The sequence below is a fragment of the Schistocerca serialis genome, chromosome 3, assembly GCF_023864345.2.
Source record: "Schistocerca serialis cubense isolate TAMUIC-IGC-003099 chromosome 3, iqSchSeri2.2, whole genome shotgun sequence".
Classification (NCBI taxonomy): domain Eukaryota; kingdom Metazoa; phylum Arthropoda; class Insecta; order Orthoptera; family Acrididae; genus Schistocerca; species Schistocerca serialis.
In genome coordinates, this window is record NC_064640.1 from 641,618,482 (window position 1) to 641,641,952 (window position 23,471).

Here is a 23,471-nt window from a genome sequence, read left to right on the forward strand (position 1 = left end):
TTAATATGTAGCACATGATATTGGTAATTTTGTAATTAAGCACTTATATCACCAAAAAATGCTTGAATTATGATTCTGGGTCACTCTTTTCATGTACGCTGGGGCAAAACCTCTTTTAAGGAAAAAAAATAATTGGATCCCCAGAGTCCTATTAAAAAGGGGTTTTACTGTAATTTTGTTAATATTTCATTAAAATTTAAGCATTTTACTAACAGCAAACATGTGGACTGACTTACTCCTAAAAATATTTCAAAAATTAAATCAAATCAGTCACCAACAGAAAAACAATCACCAATTGAAAAATGGGTAATGAAATATTTTACAAGAATCAGTTTTATTATTACAAGCATCTCATTTACTTGCAAGAAGTTATAAATTAATGTACAAAACACTTATATTTATTTCCATTACTCTCACACAAGCAAGTCACACCAGTTACTTTAAGTAAATCTATAGATAATATTTGTCTTCTTTACAACAGTAGAGGCTTTTAACCACTCACACAAGCAACTCATGCCAAATACTTTTAGCAGCTCTACAAAAAACACTTTACTCTTCTTCACAACAGTGTGACCCTTAACCAAGAGGTTCAAATGAGCGACATATCTCAACTCATCTGCATTTTCAAATTTAGCAACAGAACCCTTTCCATGTCATGTTCACTGTAGTTATGAAACACACATTGTGCCTTGCTCCTTATGAGACACAAATGTCACATCTCTCAAGATACTAAAAATCTTTGGCATGGCACATGGAGACACACTATATATCAAAATGCTTTTTCTCCATGAAACCAAAATTCCAAATAATAATCTTCACACAATCCATTTATGAACGGAAGTCTGGATTCTTCCTAAGAATCACGAAACCCTCCATAATTGGTGTCAGAGGTATGTACTCTTCTGTTGCCAATTCTGCTCGTTCACCATACGCTAACAGAACTGGCGTCGTATGTGTCTGAAACCCAGTAATAGTCTTCGGTTTCCCTGCTTGACCCACAACATCCACAGCCTGAAATAAAATGGAAAATTATCACATTAATGGTTTACAAAGTTTGATTATAGATATATAAATGCTTTCAGCGCATCTAAACAGCTGTTTTGTTTAAAGATAGTCATCGAAAAGGAAGGAACGAAGGAAGATTTAGTGTTTAACTTCCCACTGAAAGCACGGTCATTACAAACAGCGCAAGTTCAGAATACAAAAGGATGGTGAATGAAATCGGCTGTCCATTTTCATGGAGTCATTTAGGGGCATCATGGAAAACCTAAATCTGGATGGTCAGACATGGATTTGGATCATTGTCCTCCCGAATGTGAGTCCGCTTTCCAAACATGGGTTCATGAAAGCAGAAATTCTTCATTACAAAGTCATGAAATATTTAATTCTGGTTTCCATCGCTGTAGTCCCAGTATTTGCGGGATAGAGGAATATTACAACTTTAGTAGGATATCTGCATTAGGACTGGTACTTAGACGCAGGGTTTCCAAAATTCATGGTTACAGTTCAGTTAGATTTATAACACTTTACGAGTTTTTCAGAGAAGCATCTCCTGGCACAATCAGTGAAAGCAAAAATTTTTTCTGATGGACCACAATGGAGGAAAAGCTAAGCTGCTGGACATAACAACTGCAGCAGGATACACTGGGAACACAACTACATGAATGTTCTCCAACTGGACCGTGCAGCACAAGCCACAACACAATATCATGATTGCTGTTTGCCCTGTGCACTGCAATATGTTAGGAACTATTACTTCACCTTCTTCAAATGTAATCAGTTATTGCAATGAAGGAAATCAAGTCTGAGGTACACTAGCAATTTGTCACACAGCAGACTGGCACAGGCAAGTGATGCAAAACACATGCCCCCTCATTTTAACATTTCTGCTGCTGAGTTCATGCTAGATGTGCACTTGCTGCATGTGACATAGCATGTCTAGTGCTAGTCCCTGCTATGCTGGTCATTTATGTTGCACAATGTGGCACACCTGCCTCTCTAAATTATCATCACTATTTTGTCTCTTTATTTATTTACTTACTGACAGTAACAAAACATTACATGAAGGAGGAAAATGTTACATTTTATCATTTTTTTTAGGTACAGTACACATTTCAAAACATGGAATGGTACACAGTCCCACAGAGCACTGTTTGCCAAAAATCATGATCGATTTCCCCCCCCCCCCCTTTTTTTTTTTGAGATGATTAAAAATACTTGAAAAATGCTTTCCTTGTTAAGTACAAGGCATTTTCAGCTTCCGATCAGCAGTCTTTTGGTTTTGATCTCTTTGATCACACTTCTCTCTAGAATTTCATGAATAGTCAGATGAAACTGTAACATTGATAAACTTTTTTCCCCATATGGAATTTGAAAGTAACATGCGAATCCCATACAAACATATATAAAGTGTGAAAGAAAAAAGTATTTTACACCACATAATAGTTTTTCAAATAAACTCAGTATTATGCTACAGTTGTCTAGTGCTCCCATCCCTGTAACCCAGCACACATTTTGGTTCAGTTTTCTGAGATAGCACTGGTGGCCCATTTTTCTAAATGTCATTTCGACAATACGATATGTGGACAATGTACGCACATCTCTTCATAACACTTCAGTGCCACTGGTATGATTGTTGAACTGATTTTCAGGTCTCCTCTCTGCAACTTGCATTAGAGTCTTTTATTAACGGGTGAATCAATTTTTTAACAACAACTGCTGATGCTCCACCCATTTGCTGCAATTACGTGATTTGTCCGATAGCCTGATACAATGAGACACACAGAGTCCTGTTGGAGCATATTCTGACTTGTCAGTGTTCAGAGACACTAGATTGAGATTGTGTTTCCTGTGTCTGTCATGAATCATGGGTTTCGAAAAATGTGTGAATATTGAGTTCTGTTTCAAGTTTCAAAAAGTATCAAAGAAACACATGACATGTCAAAAATTGTGTATGGAGATAATGTTGTTAACTCTGAAGACTGTTTAAGCGTGGTAAGAGCAATTTAAAAATGGAAATTACTCCGTAGAAGATGAGCAACGTTTGGGACATCCATTAACCCCAAAAACAGAAAAAATGTGCAAAAAATGGCAAAAAAAAGAAATTGTTTAAACAGGCAAATAAATACTTGAGAGCTTACTGAGGTACCTAGCATCTTGTATGGGTCCATGCACAGCATTTTAATCAATAATTTGCAAGTAAGACGAATGAGTGCAAAATTTGTTGCCAGACGTTGAGTGATGAATAGAGGGAAAGGAAAATCATGTGTCAGTTTGGACAGAGTAAAAGGATTGTCTTCATTGAGATCTGGACTCCATGTAGAAATCTGTAAGAGGAAATGAAACTGAGGTCTATGGGTGTGGCCGTGAGACAAAACTCCAGACTTCCCAATGGAAAAGAAGTTAATATCCTCGCCCTAAAACAGGCGTGTCAGTCAAAATCGAATATCAAAGTCATGCTCGTGGATTTTTTGATACTGATGGTGCAGGGCGATAAGAGTTTGTTCCAAGGGGAACAACTGTAAATGCCAAATTTTAAAAGGATGTACTGCAACATTTGCGAAATGATGTACGTAGAAAGAGACCAGAAAAATGGGACATTGGGATAAGTGCATTGCTAGCAAAGGACAGTACTCTGAAGGAGATCAAATCAAATTCCACTTAGGCATATTATTTTGTTCCTAATACCATTGTTCACAGTACTTTTTGATCACACCTTGTAAATTGCATTACTTCTTGTGTTATGAAAATACTGGAATAGATTTGGAATTGTGTACCAGCTGTCTACATATAGGATGTGCCTTCATCCCAAATGAAGTTCCAGAAGTGTTATTGTATTGGTTAATTTTTCCCATCTAGCCTTCACTAGTTGTTATATCAGTCACTGCACCTGTGTAAAGTGAACAATCAGTATACATTCTGTTCCACAGCAGCACAGAACAAACAGTTAAACTACAAAGTGACTTATTTTTTATGGAATGTACTGCTTGAAAGCCAGATGCCCTCACAACAGGCAGAGGCTTTCAACAATAAACTTATTTTTAAATGGTTTAAGAGCACATCTGAACCTTCCTTTTATCCACCCAGCAACTGACTGTATCTTGAACAGCCTGTTCCCTTGAGGAAGAATGTCATCACAAAGGTGTAGAATATGGTGGAACAACAGATATTAGCTTACCAAAAATTGGAGCATGGAGAAGAGAATCTCTTTGTCCTCTACTATCAATATGTATAGTTCAACATCTCCATTCCTGACACAACAGGGTTCCTGCCAAGAAACAATACATTTCATGCATATTTGTATCTCTCTAGACATTAAACAACAGTTTCCTTGATTGTCAACATTCTACACACTGTATTTATGATACTTGGCAGTCTCTTCTTCCCCCCCAGCTATTTGTAAGTGTGAAACTTACACCAGATTTTTATGAATCAATGTTGAGTGTTACAGGACGCAGTTCCCTTCCCACCTACTAAAAACTGTCGACAGGCTGAAGGGTAACTCTGTCTGTTCCATCACCATCATTAGTTTCATAGTTTCACTCCAGGAAGTTCAGCACAGTAAACACAAAGAACTATTTTCTTGGTCCTATCCTCATCAGAAGACCAAGGAAAATTAAATTCTTCCTCACTATCACTGATCATAAGTAACATTTCTACTTCCTCATCTGGCAAACTGAGTAGCACATCTATGAACAGCTTCCTAAACATTCCTGCACTGTAATTCTGGCGAAAGGTATGAAAGAAAATGAATAAAGCTATTTCTACCACTTATGAACAATACAGTAGTGGGAATTAGTATAAAGGCAGGCTTCATATGGAAGTAATATACAGTGTCTGAAGTGTATATGTATTGAATTTACTTTAAAAGTAGTAGATACATATCAAAACATAAACAATCATGACAGAGTTACATAGTTTCTTTCATAACATAAGTAACAAAATAAAGCATTTGCAACTCCTGGATGGAAATGGTATTTGCTGTCCTGTTGTGTTATTGCACTGTTAGTAGTTTGTCCAACTTCTGTTCTTCCTGATTACCTCAAAAATTCTCTTTGGCACTGATTTTGTTAGGATTTGTGGTTCTTGCAGTGAAATTGTTGCCCACTCTTCTCATATTGCTCTTCAGTTCACATACAGCCTCGAATTGCCTTCCACTGCAACAAAAACGCCTTGCAAATATTCCCCATTGGTTTTCCACAGGGTTCAAACCAAGTCTATGTTCTGCACAGTGGAAGAAATCACTATCTTTATCTTCAAACCACTTTTCTGTTCTACAGAAACCTGCACAGATGCATCTTTGTTGAAAAAGGACTTTCATCCCATATGTCCTCACACATTATAACCCAGTCTGTGTTTAGCATCTCAGTGTACATATTACAGTTCATTCCAATGTTCACCCAAGCAATGTGTGATTTATCTTTACAGCAGAATGCACTCCGAATAATAACACTTCCACCACCAAAATTTCTGCACTCCCATTCTTACCTGCTAAACTACTTCTCATCACTGTAGATCACTTTATCCCATTCACAACTCCATGTCATATGTTTTTCAGCAAATTTCAATCTAGCTTGTTAATGTTTGGGTGTTACAGCAGGTTTCTGCAATCATTTCTAGAATGCAAGACGTCTTCATTTGACAAAATTTGTTGTACACATCTGGCAGTTACTGGCAACTGTAAATCAACAACAAGTTGGGAAGAATAACAGCTTATGGCTCTTGCTTGGTGCAGAAGTAATCATTTCAATGTCTCAGATAATTTTTTACTTTGCCCACATTTTCCATTCTGTCCATACTGTGTGTTGAATCTAATGAAACCATAAATCACTGTACTTGAATCGTTCAACTTCTTGGTGATTCGATGATTAGAGAGGCCCATTGCCTTCTATGCACCAATTTTTGTTTTCCATCACATGAAATGTGGCTATGTCACAATTGTGATTTATGTACACAATATGCACTGTCACTAATATTATATGTTTCCTATCTGTAGGAAAGACACCTACGTACACACTAACACTGCACAGAGCTGACTGTCTTTATACCAAGTTCCACCATCTAACACCTGCATTGTTGATGTCTTGTTATATACTGTACTCCTGAAATCAAATGTGATACCATTTGACTGCATCTGTCAGTTACTGGATCTTGTATTACTGAATGCACACTGTATGCAACAATTCCAACTGATAATGTTAATTTTCCTATAAATAACAATGCCTTTATACTGATTTTCACTACTGTAGTAATGCTGTTACTAATATGACTAATAACTGCTTGAAGCTTTTCTGTGAGTAAAACACAAACACATCCATGGCTTCATCTGCGTACACATACAGCACATAAATTGTGCATCTCTCTCTGTCCATCGCCTGCTCCCTTCTCTTTGTCTGTCCCTCTTCTTCTCTCACTATCTGTCCATTTCATACCCCCCCCCCCCTTTCACCACCCCTCTCCTCCTGCCCCCCCCCCTTCCTCAGCCATGGCCATCTGCACATCCCCCCCCACGGAACACGTACCAATACTACCGGCACAACCCACTGGTCATGCTGAGAAGCCTAGATGTCATATGTTGCCATCTTTTTCACCACACTTACTCTCACCCCTATTGAGGTGAGATGGTTTTTACATTCACAGTACGTCTTTCCAAACAAATAGTATGTGTACCAAATGCTGGTTATATATATTCAGAAGCAGTTAAAAGGTTAAATTACAGGCGATGTTAGTAGCACATGTATGACAGAGTGCTTGTGAGTTTGATGTATCAAAAGCAGCTGTGATTAAGTTGACGTTAAATACCTTAACAGGGTTTTGTAATACCTTCCATGCTGCAATTTATCATTTTTCTATCAAAAGTCATGTATGCAATAATCATAATAAAAATTAGTGTCCTTGTCTGGTCTGGTTGAGAATCTTGCGAATCAACAGAATAAAATATGAGAAAAGTTGGATTTTGTAGCTCAAAGTTTTTAGTTAACAGTTCAGAAGATTCTTTTAGTATGTATTGATCAAAAAGAAGCACACCTTCCTGTACACACCAAAACTGTTATACTTTATCAACATTTTTCTTTAGTTAACTGCAGTTATCTACAGCTATAGTGGCCGAAATGAACTGACCATGGTATACTAATAAATGCTATCTAATCAAGGAAAAATTATGTTGTGTCACATAGCCAAAGAACCCAGTTCTAAATATTATTAAAATTGTTTACTGAAACATTTACTAAGATACCTATTGTTCCAATTAGGTCCTAAAGTTTTGATAAGCAGTTTAAAATATTTTTCACAGAGTGCCACATTGTGAAAGCACAATACAGTCAAAAATATTCTTAACTAAGCACTACATTCAGACTCTATTTACAGTATTTTACTGAAAATAAATTCTAGCTTAACAAGTTGAATATTAGTTTTCAAAATATCAAATCAGCGATGGAAACTCTAGGTGCTTACCAGACCAACTCTAACAGCAACAGGCAGTGGATTCAGCTCTTCATCAAATGTAACAAGCATCCTTGGCTGCATTGCTGCTGCTAATGTAAACAGCACATAGTGAGATCGTCCAAGGATTACTGGAAATTTAATGTTTGAAATTAGTTGTTATATACTGAATGAGAATGTCAAGCAATCAACACCACACAGAAAATCATTTAGGCTCTCTCGGTTTGGAGGTAGTTTCTGCTTATGGTGCTTTTCAGTTCAGGTAATAGAAATTTTATCAATATAGGAAATAAGATACAGCTGAATTTAAAATAATTACAGACCGAAGGTACATACTTCTGCAAGAAAGGAAATAGTATTAGTCATATGCTCATTTACTTCAGCAGTTGTGTACGAATATATAGTGGAAATGAAAGTCACTATGGGTGGATATACCAGAAAACAAATATTCCAGCAAAACACCTGGGTTTTAATGCACAGCAATGCACTTGTGCATGGCCTCCTAGGCAATTGCTAGCCTCAAAGTTGATTGATGTGATACAATACCTACATTCTAAATCAGGTAAAATTTGACACTCTTGATTCCAGTCCTAAATATACTGAAATATTTTTCCTTACAAGAATTGTCTAATCACTACTCTTATCTTTGATCACATACCTGACAAATGTAAATGGCAAACTAGTTGAAGCTGGATACTTCAACTTAGGTTGTCACATTGTTTAGTGGTCTTGCTGCATCAGTATTTTTGTCACTGACAATACAATGTAAAATCAAGTAAAATGTTGCTTGAATCTTCTTAAAATATTAAAAGTAAGCCTCTTCTTTAAATACAAAACCTGTCTACTACTATATATATCACTGGAGCTGGATAAATATCTTTGTGATGCTCTCATACTTTCTAAAAAACTCGTGGAACACGCAGATCTCTTTTCAATCTCTACATCGCCCATCAATCTTAACTAGTAAAGATTCCAGACTTACACGCAGTTCTCAACAGCTAGTTGAATCTCTCAGTCTGGCATCTACCTTCCCTACAGTTAGTTTTATATTGGTTGTGCTACTTTAAGCTAATCCAGATGAAAGTTTCTAGATATTTAACAACTGCAACTGTTTCCAGGTATTTATAACTACTTGTATAATAGGTCTTTCTACCTAGTTATGCACAACACATTACATATGTTACATTGAAGGTCAACAGCAAATTCCTGCTCCATGAGTCAAGCCTTCACAGGTTATGTTGTAGCTCACTAACAGTGCACAGCACTGCTAGTTCCTTAGTAACACCATCATAATCATGAAAAGTCTCACACAGCCTATAATATTATTTAGCAAGTTACACACACACAAACACACACACCAAATATGAATAGTAATGGCCTTTTAACATTACCTAAGGGTGACTTGAAGACAGTTCAATATCAGAAAATCTCTCTCCAATAAGTATGAGGTGCTTAGTTCTATCTCCACCGGAGTCCCCATTTAATTACAAAGCTGTTCTGTAAGCTCTTATTTCGCTCACCAGGGGATACTGAGGAACTGCACTGAACACTCTCCAGAAGAAAAGGAATATGACCTCAACCTGTATGCTAATATCTACTGCCTTCTGGAGCTCATTTACAAACACAGCAAGCTGAGGTTTGAAGGATTGATGTTTGCAGAATACATGTGGATTCCTGAAGAGGACAATTTATGTTTGTAAGGTGCATACAACAAATTCTATGACTCTCTAATAGAATGAGGTCAGCAATATAGATTTGTAGCAACTTGCATTTGCCCAATGCAGTTAACAGTTGTTGCTACAGCAAAGGCATCTTATCACATCCAGGAGCCTTTCTTCAGGTGAGTGAGTTTAGCCGATTTTTCTATTTTACAATCACCTATCTCCATTTCTGTAATTGTGATGATTGTGTGATGACTGAGAAGAGAAACTGCAGTACGATTTTCCATAATGAAACAATTCTTGTAGGCAGAATTCAGTATTTTGATCTTTCACCATCCTATGTTTTAATGTCATTATGCTTTTACCAACTTTATGAAATACAAAAAATTAAGATTTATCATTTGACTGATGCATAAAATTTCACTTTTGAATTCACTGAATGGTTTTTGTATTGCTCTTGTTATGATAATTTTGGCTTCGCTCATCAACACAGCTTTGACTTCATTAAAATTTGTGATGAAGCTATCTTTGCTTCCGTAACAACTTTCTAACACAGCAGCTATGTTTAATTCCTCACAGCATTTCATGGCACATGCATGCACAAGGAAACTGCAGAATACCCTTGAATTTTATCCACTGATAGTCCAAAGTTTCAGCTGCAGGGGCAGTTAATCTACAACTTGTTTGTCATTGTACTTGTTAAGCAGAAATATTTTCTTATCTTTTTTAACAGTCTTCAAAAAACTGTAGTATTTGAAGCAATCTCAGCATTATGATCATCAATTCCTTGCTCTATTTTAACTGAATTCAAATGTTTGTATCTTTTAGTTACTAGGAGATCTAAGACGTTTGGGTCTTTAACCATTTTTGTTCAGGAATCTTCAGAAAAGACATTTATAACAGTCCCAAACAAGTTTCTGTCCCTGGCACATATTATACACTGCAGAGTTGAAATATCTACCACATCATGCTCAGGAAATTTGAGTACTGTACTCTCCAAGTTTTCTCTGAAATGTTCTGCCACTGCAGTTCCCAAGACAAGTGATCTACAAATCATTTTTGACCCACCTTTGATGCATACAAAATTATTACACATTTGGAATCTGTAATGACTCCAGTAGAAATGATTGTATATTTATAGCAATAAATATGCCACCATCACCTACAACACACTTATCTTCACAATATATTTGTCAATCAAAATTGGAGATTTTGTTACCATTTACTTACGGTTTTATTGATATTTCTGTTCCTACTTCAATGTAGCCATTGTTAGCATTAATGAGTAAGACTAATTCTACGACCTTACTATGATCACTCTCAAGGTTTCCTAACACAAAGTCTAGATCATCTTTTTCTTAGCTGGAATTACAAATGTTCTCCTCTGTAATTAATCAAGCTGATATATTTCCAAACCAGACTTCACATATATGTCTCATCACTAGATCTATGGAGGGCTTTCTGACGTATGAAAACCACATGTGCACAACACACATTAGACTACATTACAAAACTTTTCTACTCATAAGTAACATTTTGTAATTTCTAACAACAAAAAGCTTAGAAACTGTATATTGGCAACTGACGATGTTGCAGCCTCTTTAAATGTCTTTCTGGTACCACAATCATCCATATTATTATGATAATGCCTCATAATCTACAATTATTTTTTACAAAAAGAGAAAACTCAATGCATTAATACAATGAGTATTAGGTTTCAAGCTCCCCCTATTGATCAGTTGAATAAATGGTTCTCGGGAGTCCAATCAGATATGATTCTGTAATTCCCAAAATGAAAAAGGTAGATTCAAAATCATCGGTCCCATACACAGGGATATAGCACACAAGATGACAGCCAGCAATTTCTCTGCTCCATTTCGTGTGTAGCAACAATCCGAATTTCTACCAATGCAGCTACTATGTGGTGCCGAGACTGAGATCCAAGTAACAGTAGCTGGGAGCAGCAGAAATGGCAGCCAAAGAGGCAAGTACAGAAGGTATCCTCTGCATATTTGCTACAAACTCACTCATTGCAATATACTAGCCTCAGCTCACCCAGCAGTCAGAAATGTGAAGATTTTAGGCCACAGTGTATTTCCTTCAACACCCATCCATCAGCCTTTGCTACCCAACAATTAGTGCAACAAAGTATCATCAATTACTGAACATTATGAAGCTATATGCATGTTCACCACATAAAACATGTCAGCTGTAGGGGTCTGTTTCACAGTTATTGTGGTACGATGCAACTTGGACTGCAAAATTATGCTGTGACATCAGTGTGTTGGCAGAACTGATGTTTGCATCCTAGTTGCCACAGCGGCTATTCAACTTTTCTGTTGGTTCTTACTACAGGTACACACCGCATTGCTGCAATAAACCCACTGTTAATTATGACATGGCCAATGGAGACCTGACGGCAGGAATGGTTTAAGGTCTCCCAGAGTCTGAACACTGATGAAATGCGGGGCACAAAAGAAGCCATTTGTAGGCCTATTCACATTTTTAAAACTTTTTGTTTTACTTCCATTCAAAATATGAATATAGTGCTTCATAAAACTTCGTAAGCTAGTCACTGTTCCAGCTTTGTACAATGACTCACATTACTGGCAACAGATAGTTGCCTGTTACTGTAGGCATCAAACTACACAGACTATCTTAAAATTTATCATGAACTATTACAACTCACGTTAAAAACCAGAATGCTCTGTACCATAAATTTATAAAGCATAAGTCTCAGGACAGACCAAAATTTGCAACAAACACCACAGGAAGAACCAATGCTAATACATTGTGACAGACTGCTTAGGAAACCTTGATCTAAGAAATGTTTAGTCGGGGAAGCTGGATACCTAACACTACTACATTCAGTAGGAAAAAGTGAATGCAATACTATATCTGAATGGGTTAAACATTAAAACACACATAAAAAGTTCACAGAGTTGCACCGAAACATAGTAGACCAAACCTACTGTAAAGACACGCTGGATGAATTTAAAATTAGTGAAAGATACATAAAAAAAGGAATCACAAAACAGCACTACAGTGGCTAAATTGTCACTAACTGTAATACATATAAATTTTGGTTATCAAACTGTTTTGCTTAGTAGGACTTCATCATTTACTGTGAAGGTACAGCAACAAATGATTTTTAGGCCACCTTTGTTAACAATGTAAAGCAAACAGATTCTGTGCACAGTATTGTGATGTAAGTTCTTAATTATGCACAGCAGACCAGAGTGGAACATAAACATTGAAAGAAAATATCTGTGCCAGTTTGTAACACATAGAATACGGTTTAATAAAGCACTCACAAAAACTGTATTTGTCAAATGTTCAAAAATCCACACAATCTTATGCCAATTACCTATTATTTCTAGCTCTGTACAACCATGCACATTTAAAGTCATATTCCTAGACAGTGTTATAACTTTCAAAACCGGAAATGATTAATTTTCTCCAAAAAACTGGGCAGTGAGGCCACGGGACCTTTAGTATGCACTGCCTGGTGACCAAACAAGACAGATTCCAAGCAGCAGTGAGTTAAAATTGGACTCTGCTGATCAGATACTCAGCATTGTGGATAGACATCACTTGTTTGGTAAAATACTCCCGAAAGAAGGTGCTTGAGGAAAAACACAAGTTGTCTGATAAGTTTCAAAGTTGCATTAAAATAGAGAATAATTTAAGGAGCATGACTACTGACAAACACGATTAATGTAATAGTTTTATTCTAAGTTCCAAATATACGCATTATGCAATTGTTTGATGACAGCTACCTGCGTGATCAGTGTCACATATTTTGTAGAAACATTACAAGAGCCACATGCTCAATATGAAAGCGAAGACAAGAAATTCTCACGTAGGCATGTAAATGATATTTTGTTTTTGTTATGTTAGTACATGTTACAAACACCAGAAGTAAAGTATTGAATTTTATCTGCAGACTGATTTGTTTATATTGCACAAATTTTAAGCAGCAGAATTAGTGCTCTCTCTCTCTCTCTCTCTCTCTCTCTCTCTCTCTCTCTCTCTCTGCAAGTCTGCTCCTTGATTTTCTACAGTTAGGAAGTAGGTGACTGAACTTAAACGTGCTTTTACTTCTCTTTAAAATGATCCATGACAATAATGATTTCCCAGAACTGTGACCACAGATTAAAACACCGAGAAATTGCACACTTCAATCATCAATTTACGGTGCATAAAACAGCTGAACACATAAGTACACCAGAAGAAGAAATACAGGTTATTTTACATAAAAAAATAATGAAAAAAACTTTGTGCACAATGGCTGTTATATTTTTTCAACGCTGACAAAAAGCAAATTCATGCACAAGCAGGACTTTGAAATAGTTTCACATTCAACCTATTTTACAGATGTGACTCCAGTAATGTGCGAACCATTTTAAAAAGAATTTAAGTAATACTGTGCATTGATCCACTGGATGAGATGCACAGCTACTATTTATGGAAATGAAATGGCAATGAAAGCCGAATAAAAAGTAGGCCAAACACCATAGCTAGTGTTTACTAGGATGCAAGAGGGATTCTTCTCCTTACTGATTGCCTTGCAAAAGGTAAAATAATAACAAAATAATGACTGATAGGTATTACAAAAATCTTCTCTATCAATGGGGTGTGGAAAAAAATTACACATGAAGATCCATGGATTGCATCCCAAGCAATGCATCAATACGCAAAGGTGTTTTGGAAACTGGGGAAATCGGGTATTTGGAAGCTTAGGGAGGTTATAGCGAAGGGCATACTTTCCAGAATCATATTTTGTAGACAGAATATACTCACTGGAAACACACCTGACAAAATGAATTGATGTAAAATAGGACCACATCAATAAAGAAGTCTTTCACTGCCACAGCAAGAAATTTTCAAGCTGACCCTTACACAAATTTTTTTGTAAAAGGGAATTATCCAAACACGTTATATTTTCTATCAAATTATTATTTATCAAACTCAGCAAGCTGTTGCATCTCATGAGGGGCTACAAGATTCATTTAATTCTGTGCCTATTAAGGATTTTGCTGGTTCTTCTAGAGATGTCAATAAACATGGCAAGTATGCCATTTTCATTTTATTCATCATATGAATTCCACTGCCACTCTTGTAATTAGATGATGAGTGATGAGAGATGGTGAGAGGGACAGTATGTTGCAAATAATCAAAAAAGAACAAAGTGCAAGAGTATTACTAGCATTACATTTGAGAATATTACTGAATATGTTACTTTATTCAGGGTATTGGGTGAATAGTACTAACTAATGCTGTCATCAGTTCATCTGGTTCACTATTCAGGCTTCACAAGAAGATGCACCATCAAGATTAACAGTGCTTTATCAACACTGTGTGTTTTTATGTATCCAACTATATGTACAATTCTTTTAAATATTTCACTGACTGACCCAGCTGTCTTCATCAAGTGTTGTAGCTAATTGCCCTGTGTGTGCTTATGGCCCAGACAGCAACTATACTGTTTCAGCTATTTGGATGATGGCAGAGTTTCATGATAATTAAGCAGCAAGTTAAACCTTTGCAACTTTTGTCACTGACACATTTCTTCGAGAATGCGATGACTGAAAAGGAAAATGTTACATCAAAGCTCCTCACTGATATAATGAAAGAAATTATACAAAGCACTCACCACATTTGAACTGGGTCATCTTCAACAAGATTTAATATTACTTTAATAGAGTGGCTCTGTCATATTATCTAGAAACAGCTTGTCTTGGCCATGACCAACATGTCTAGCAAGGTGGTACAGAAGTTAGGACAATGGACTCATATTTGGGAGAAAGAATGCTCAAAAACATAGGTAGCTATCCTGATACAGATGTGCCTAATCACTTCAGGCAAATGATAGGGTCTTTTATCAAAAGGATTATGGCCAATTTCCCATCCCATTCCTGTTTAAGTTTAGGCATCATCTGTAAGTAAATCAATGCTGACAAGATGTCAAACTCTGATCAAATGACTTGACTGGCAAAGCCCTCAGGAAAAACTTGGCTTTTTGTAAGACAAGTTCACCTTAAGCAAACACTGTTAAATGTTTACCTGAACGAGTGGCTGTTCTGTCATGACTAGGGAGTACCAAGGATCTCACCCTATCATAAACAATAAACATGATGTCACACATTTCCTTGTTAAATATTTTGTATTACTGCTGGGTCTTTTAATAGGCAAATGTAACCCCTAAATCTAGAACGTGAAGGCTTTTGTAAGTCACAGGAAAATGTGGTTATTAGAATTTTTAAATTTCCTCGTCAGCGAAAAAGTGGAATCCCTTTTTTTAAGTATCCTTAGTACATATGTTTGAGGAGGATGTTTTAGAATTATTCAAATGGCTCTAAGCACTATGGGACTTAACATCTGAGGTCATCAGTCCCCTAGACTTAGAACTACTTAAACTTAACTAACCTAAGGACATCACACACATCCATGCCCGAGGCAGGATTCGAACCTGCGACCGTAGCAGCAGCAGGGTTCCAGACTGAAGTGCCTAGAACCGCTCTGTCACAGTGGCCGGCTTTAGAATTATTCAGATATATATCAGCTTATACACACTTTTATCTTCTTCTTATTCTTCATTATTATTATTATTACTACTACTACTACTACTACTACTACTACTACTACTAATAATAATAATAATAATAATAATAATAATAATAATAATTATTATTATTATTATTATTATTATTATTATTACAACAACTAACTCTACTACTGTGATTCTTCAGTTTCTCTCTGTGTATTTCTTGCTCGAACAGTCCACGGGTGTACTGCCGGTCCATAGTGTCCAACGGACACAATATTTCGGCAGTCAGACATGTCGCCATTGTCAGGCTATTGAAACTCGCACCAGGGATGGACTCATCAACCAAGATTACGGCTACAATCTCAGCAGGGCATGGGAACCAGCATTGAGTCTAATTAAAAAGACGCTCAGCAAAGGAAACGAATGGGCAACTAGGGTGGATGAGGCAATTACACCGACGCCACCACAGACGTCGATGCCAGCATCTCACCGACACGCTGATGCATGGGCGCGCAGAGAACGCCTCGCGAGGTGAGAGGATTTAAGATGGCCACCCACCCTCAGGCCTGATGATGGCGACATGTCTAATCACCGAAATATTGTGCCCGTTGGACACTACGGACCGGCAGTACACTCGTGGACTGTTCGAGCAACTCTACTACTACTATAGTTACAGCTACTATTGTCATAATACTGTAATCAGTTTTTGTATAATACGAAAACTATTACTATTGGATACATTTAACTTTCAATTAAACAACAAAAGAAATTTATAATTGCTTTTAAGTCTCAATAACTAAATGTACATGTGAAAGAACACTTACTGTTTTTCACATCAAGGAATCCAACTAGAGTAGCAAGCAATCCAGCAAGTGCTACTGGGCTTAACAACTGACGATCACTGTGGTAAGGACTGAGGGTTAATGTTCCCTTACCAAGATGAGTCAAGCCCTGCGCTATGCGGACCATGAAGAGATTATTGGGATCTTTCCCATGGAATTGGGCCAATTGACGTAACATTGCGCTAAGCCTGAAACAGTTCCTTCATGTATTTTCAGATACTCATAAAATCACAAACTACATTAATTTACCAGTATTAACAGTGGTTGAGTTGCATGGTTGTGGATTAAATCATGGGGAGAAAAAAGAAAAACAGCACACAACCATTTTTTTATATAACTTGATTTATGCCAATGTGCATTTCAGGTTTCTAGATGCAGAATAAAAGTCAGTGTAGCATTCAAAATACAGTTGAATAAAAATGTAGTGCTGATGATAACATAAATGTATTACATCAACTGGAGATGGATGAAGACCTGAAACAAATCTTGGCATAAATAGAGTTATATAGGAAACAGCTAGCTGTTGCATTTCTTGATTAAGTAAAAAAAAAAAATACTGTCAGAAAATTAAAGATCAACCTATATCAATGTAAGCAATTGAGATCTGGCAAAAAAATTGGCAGTAGGGTGGACAGTAACAACAACAGCGCAACTTCTGCAACTGGAATGATCATTTGAAGTAAAACAGTCTTGTAAACATGGACTCTAAAATGCATACCTTAAGAGCTATGACCACTACTTCGATACTGTGAAAAAAATCTCTCCTATCGCATACTCTTTGCTTTCCATATTTTGAGAGGAGGTAGTATGGACTAATACAAGATAATTTTCTCTAGTAAAAAAGAGCTCTAAAAGAAATACCTTATGAGCTATGGGCACTTGTTCAGTAGAATAGATGTATTTTAAAGTATCGAAGGTGAATAAGTGGTCGCAGCTATTAATGTACGCATTTTAGAGCCCATTGTTGCTAGACCTTTTTTTTTTTTTTTTTTTTTAAATGATCGTTCCTGCTATTTCCCTGAATACTGAGCATTCCTCCTGGATATCTTGTATACAGGAAAAATAAAACACAACTAAAGACAAAAGGTGCATATGTGAAATTATTTAGTACACACGAAAATTCAAAATGCAGACAAGCAGAGCAGGAGGGATAGCAAGGGAAGCAGAAAGTACTGTTTTGAGGACTGTGTGAAGCTTAGGAGAGGTAAAATGATAGGCTGTGTTTGATCATTTAAAGTCAAGTGAAGACTGTGTGCCGGATATTTAACAATTTTTTAAAAGTTACCCAAATGAAGTACACTTCAGTGTATTAGTAGTGGTAATTACAAATTGTACCAGCTAACACCACAAATTTATTTACATTGTTTAATTTGTATGTAAATAGTTACACAAATATTATTAACAAATTGCAACAAACAAAGGACTAGCAACAATCTGACACTCAGAATTCTGAAAAAGAAACACAAGAAAACTGAGTGTGCTACTCAACTCAAATATTTTAGAAAACTTGCCTTTCGACTGGTAAAATGGAAACAGCATTTAGACTCAGAGAACATTTCTCAAACGAAATTACATCAGAAAATACACAAAACTGATACTGCAACACAGACATCAAACAAGTGTGTCTTCTTGGAGCTACAACATTCACTTCAAGCAGAAAGAAAGACATTGAAGAATCCCAAATAGGAGAATGAAGAGTAAAATGGAAAATCTTAGGTCCAAATTGCACTGTGACAGAACACGCAGACTAACAGCAAACAGGAAATTAAAAAGTGACCTCAGTACTCATTAGACTTTGTGAGAGAGCATTATGGGGCACTCCACGGAACTCACAAACTTCGAACGTGGTCAGGTGATTGTGTGTCACTTGTGTCATATGTCTGTATGTGAGATTTCCACACTCCTAAACATCCCTACATCCACCATTTCTGATGTGATAGTGAAGTGGAAACGTGAAGGGACATGTACACCACAAAAGCATACAGGCCGACCTCGTCTGTTGACTGACAAGAGACCACTGACAGTTGAAGAGGGTCGTAATGTGTAATAGGCAGACATCTATCCACACCATCACACAGGAATGCAAACTGTATCAGGATCCACTGCAAGTACTATGACAGTTAGGCAGGAGGTGAGAAAACTTGGATTTCATGGTTGAGCGGCTGCTCATAAGCCACACATCATGCTGGTAAATGCCAAACGACACCTCGCTTGGTATAAGGAGCGTAAACATTGGATGATTGAACAGTGGAAAAACGTGTGGAGTGATGAATCACAATACACAATGTGGCAATCTGATGGCAGGTATGGGTATGGTGAATGCCCGGTGAATGTCATCTGCCAGTGTGTGTAGTGACAACAGTAAAATTCGAAGGTGGTGGTAATTATGGTGTGGTCGTGTTTGTCATGGAGGGGGCTTGCACCCCTGTTGTTTTGCGTGGCACTATCACAGCACAGGCCTACATTGATGTTTTAAGCACCTTCTTGCTTCCCACTGTTGAACAGCAATTTAGAGATGGTAATTGCATCTTTCAACACAATCGAGCACCTGTTCATAACGGCCTGTGGCAGAGTGGTTACACGACAGTAACATCCCTGAAATGGACTGGTCTGCACAGAGTCCTGACCTGAATCCTATAGAACACCTTTGGGATGATTTGGAATCCGACTCCATGCCAGGCCTCACTGACCGACATCAGTACCTCTCCTTAGTGCAGCACTCTGTGAAGAATGGGCTGCCATTCCCCAAGAAACCTTCCAGTACCTGAATGAACATATGCCTGCGAGAGTGGAAGCTGTCATCAAGGCTAAGGATGAGCCAACACCATATTGAATTACAGCATTACTGATGGAGGGCATCATGAACTTGTAAGTCATTTTCATCCAGGTGTAGTGTATATAACATTTGAATATTTAGAGAAAGCTTTTTACGATGTTGACAGAATCCACTCATCCAAATTCTGAAGGTGGCAGGGATAAAACACATGGAGCAAGAGGTTATTTACAAATTGTGCGAAAGAGAGATTGCAGTTATGAGAGTCAAAGAACATGGAAGATAAGCATTTGTTGAGAAGGGAGTGAGACAGAGTTGTAGTTTCTCCCCCACGTTATTCAATCTGTACATTGAGCAAGCAGAAAAGGAAATGAAGGAGAAATTTAGAGAGGGAGTTAAAGCTCACAGGGAAGAAAACTCAGATTGTAATTCTGTCAGAGACCACAAACAACTTTAAAGAATGGCTGAATGGAATGCATAGTGACTTGAAATGTAGTTATAAGATGAACATCAGTCAAATAGAACCTGGTAATGCTGAAGGAATTAGTTTAAAAAATGAGACACTAGAAGTAGTAGGGTTTTGCTACTTGGGCAGCAAAACATATGACAATGGCTAGAGTAAAGAGAATATAAATGGCATACTGTCAATAGCAAGAAAAGCATTTCTGAAAAAGAGGAACACTTTAACATCTAATATAATATATTTAGCTGCTAGGAAGTATTTTCTGAATTATTTGTCGGAATGTAGCTTTGTGCAGAAGTGGAACAAGGAAGATAAACAACACAGACAAGAACAGAACAGAAAACTTTTAAACTGTGGTTTTATTGAAGAAAACTGATAGACGTTGTAATGTAATCGACTGTCGGAAATAAGGTTTATCTAAAGCGAAGAGTGCGATACCCAGAGTAAGGAGTTGAAATAATTTCATGGCTGTATTATGTGGCCAGAAAACGTGCTTAATTTATTAATTGAATTATGAATATGTTCTTTCGTAATAAATAATGAACTTGTTCAAGATGTGTGTAAGGTCAGTAGGCCAAAGAAGCTAAGAAGCGGGAATATCTGCAACTTCCGGGCAGTTGTTGGCTTGCCTGCCACTTCTCTTTCAGTCTTGGAGGAAGACAGTCGTGCTTTTGTAACCAGTGATGTGTAACAGAATTAGATAATCAATGTTGATAGTAAAAATGTTAAGAAGTGAAAACTTACATGGCAAATAGTGTAGTTCAGAACAAAAAGTTTGAATAAATATAACGTTTAGCAAAAATTATTTCTAATCCAGTGGTGTTTATTTAAACAGAAGCCATGTTTGATGTTGGAATGATCATTTTGCAGACAAAGAAAAGATGAAACCCCCTAGACAAACGAGATCTGCAGTTATTGGGTATGTAATCTTTCAGCAACTACTAACAAATTCCTGCTGAAATTGTGAGGGACTGGACTTATGGTTCCCATTCAAATAGCTTATTGAATGGAAACCAATAACACGTGTGAATGCTGTCCTACCACACTATGCCACCTAAGGTTCTATAAACAATTATTCAGTTATTTAAGAAACCAGTAAGGTAACAACCCATACAATGTGTAGATTGGATAAGTAATGAAGTAGTTTTGAATCGAATTTGGGACAAAATAAATTTATGCCATAATTTAACTAAAAGAAATAATCAGTTGCCAGGATCCATCTGAGACATTAACAAATCGTCAATTTGGTACTGGAGAAAAGTGTTGTGGTTAAAAATTGTAGTGGGGAAACAAATGTTACACTACAGCGAGCAGTTTCAAGTGTATGGAGGTTATAGTAGTTATGTGGATATGAAGAGCATGAAGAGCTGCATCAAACTGGTCTCAGACTGAAAACTAAAAAAACAACACAAAAGGCCCAATGATCAAGTTAATAGACTGCCATCAAATTTTTTCAACAGATAATTAACTATTATTGTGGCTAGCTGTATGGTCGATGATGATGATGATGATGATGATGATGACGACGATAACATGTTTACAAAAGGAAGTTTACTTGTTATAAATTAAATACAATCATAAACTCCTACTGACCTGGCATTATTCGTGCCTGCACCTACGAGACCCATTGCAAAAATTGAATTGTGAGCAACTTCAGCATCACTATCATGTGAGAATTTACTCAATGTATCAAGAATATTCAATTTTGGATTTGATACAGAGATGAGTCCTAGTGCCAAAGGAACTGCTCTTCTGATCACAGGTTCACAGTACCTCAGCTGAAAGTACAAGATAATCATATTATATGTAAATATACAGATACTATTTATCTTATGTTAAATGTCAAAATATTTTACTTTTAAGCTGAAAGTAATTTAACTCTATATAACTCTATATAACTATATTGGTTGTTTCATTATTTTAAATACTGCAGGTAGACAAGTCAGTAAATATTATATGATGCTTTTTTTGAGCTCAAAAATCGAATATGCAATAGTTTTGTCAGTTTTGGAAGAAAACTGGTCAAAACAATTGGGGATGAGATAAAATACCACACATTATGTAAGGCCTGATTTTCATTCAGTCTTGTACCATTTTCAGGGAGATACACTTTCACATACAGTATAACACAACAGAATATACAGTTCCACACCACTCTCTACTTCTTGTTTACAGAACTCACAGCTTACAGGACCATTTTTGCACCAGTGAAAAATCTCATTAACATGTTAAAATCTAACTACAGTCCTCTATTATCGCTTATTGGCATTCCAAACAGCAAACACTGTATCAAACTTGTGAGGCAAATATTCAAAGAAATTATTCCCTTTATTTCAGAGGGAAATTATGCCATTCATCACGAACAGCAATCTCCAGTGATTAAAAATTTACTGATGGCAGTAGTCTAGCTGTAAAATGTCATCCAAAACCAGTTCCATGCATGTTCAAAAGTATTTACTGTAGCTCTTGCAAGCATGCTGGCAAAGGTACTTCTTCCACCATCTCATAACTATTAAGAGTACTATCCTCAAGAAAAGGGCATGTGCTGTTAGTGGCACCACTATAATCAGCACAAAATTTAACTGACCAGTCTCACTGTTTACTGCCTCTTCAAACAAACTGAAAAAGAACCATAACACACGTCTAAAAATAATACTGATAGATAAAAAATATACTTTTACGTGGTAGCAGGTGAAAACACATAAAGGAAATCGAAATGCGTGAGCTTTCAGAGCCAGTGGCTCCTCCTCCTGGTTGAAGTGATGAAAAAAAAAAGAAAGAGGGATGAAGGAAAAGGACTGGTGAGGTTTAGGAAATGGGAAGAGTTACAGAAAAGTTCCCCAGAACCTCACAGGGACACTTAATGGATGGGATGAGAAGGAAAGACTAGCCATTGTGACCAATTATTCCTCCTTATGTAGCCCCACTGTCAGTTTTTGCTGTCATCTATTTTATTCAAATTGTCATCAGTTTTCCAGCTTTTGTGCTAGTTTGTTCATTTATTTATCTGTATCACCCCCTATTAATCAACATCTTGCCCTTATATCTTTTCTAGTACAGATTTCCACATACTTAGGTGGGTACATTTTCATCTATGAAGCTTCAAATAACACTTTGTTTAGGTTAACTGCACACTACAAGCACATCTCCCAATCATCCTACACTAGTTTATTTGAAAAGGGTACATCACATTCCTTTCCTTCTCACCACTTACCTTGATTTTACATTGTTCTTTCATGGTTTAGTGTTTTTGTTTGTCACTAACCTGCACTGACTGACTGTTACTGTCGCCTCCTGCACTATTTTACTTTTCATATATAGAAGGTTCCATTTTCTCCAATAACTTCTCCTTTCTGTTTGCCTTGTCTTAGCTTTAGCCTGTTTTCCTGTCTTTTTTACGAACATTGAGAAACATGATTTATTGTAGTAATTTTTTTATTATATTGGTCTACCATATTTTCTGCATACTATAGTATTCCGATTTGTGCAATGTTTTAATTGTTGTGTTGATAATCATGTGTGAAATGTATCTGTTCAGTGTTAGCCATACTGGTTATGTACCCTATTGACAGCTGTCAAAAAGGTTGCACAAATTTTGGTAGTACTGGTAATTATTTATTTTGTATAGAAATGGAAGAAAAATTTGTACTGAATTTTACTATAAGAATGGAATATAGTGCGGCAAAAATTTTAGGAATGTTAAATATTGCTTTTGGTGAGTATGCAATGAATAGAACAAAGG

The 23,471-nt window shown here is 36.7% G+C and overlaps 1 protein-coding gene across 2 annotated transcripts in view; it reads right to left on the bottom strand.

Moving 5' to 3' along the window:
* Positions 1–315: 315 nt before the first annotated feature.
* LOC126470524 (26S proteasome non-ATPase regulatory subunit 2) overlaps positions 316–23,471 on the bottom strand; it is a 123,434-nt gene continuing 100,278 nt past the window's right edge. For both annotated transcript variants that reach the window (XM_050098443.1, XM_050098442.1), the window contains exons 13-16: positions 21,323–21,507; positions 16,476–16,681; positions 7,453–7,571; positions 316–1,011 (exon numbers count right to left, since the gene is read on the bottom strand). In XM_050098443.1, the coding sequence (XP_049954400.1) occupies positions 829–1,011; positions 7,453–7,571; positions 16,476–16,681; positions 21,323–21,507 (693 nt within the window). In that variant the 3' untranslated portion in view covers positions 316–828. The remainder of the gene's footprint in view (positions 1,012–7,452; positions 7,572–16,475; positions 16,682–21,322; positions 21,508–23,471) is intronic.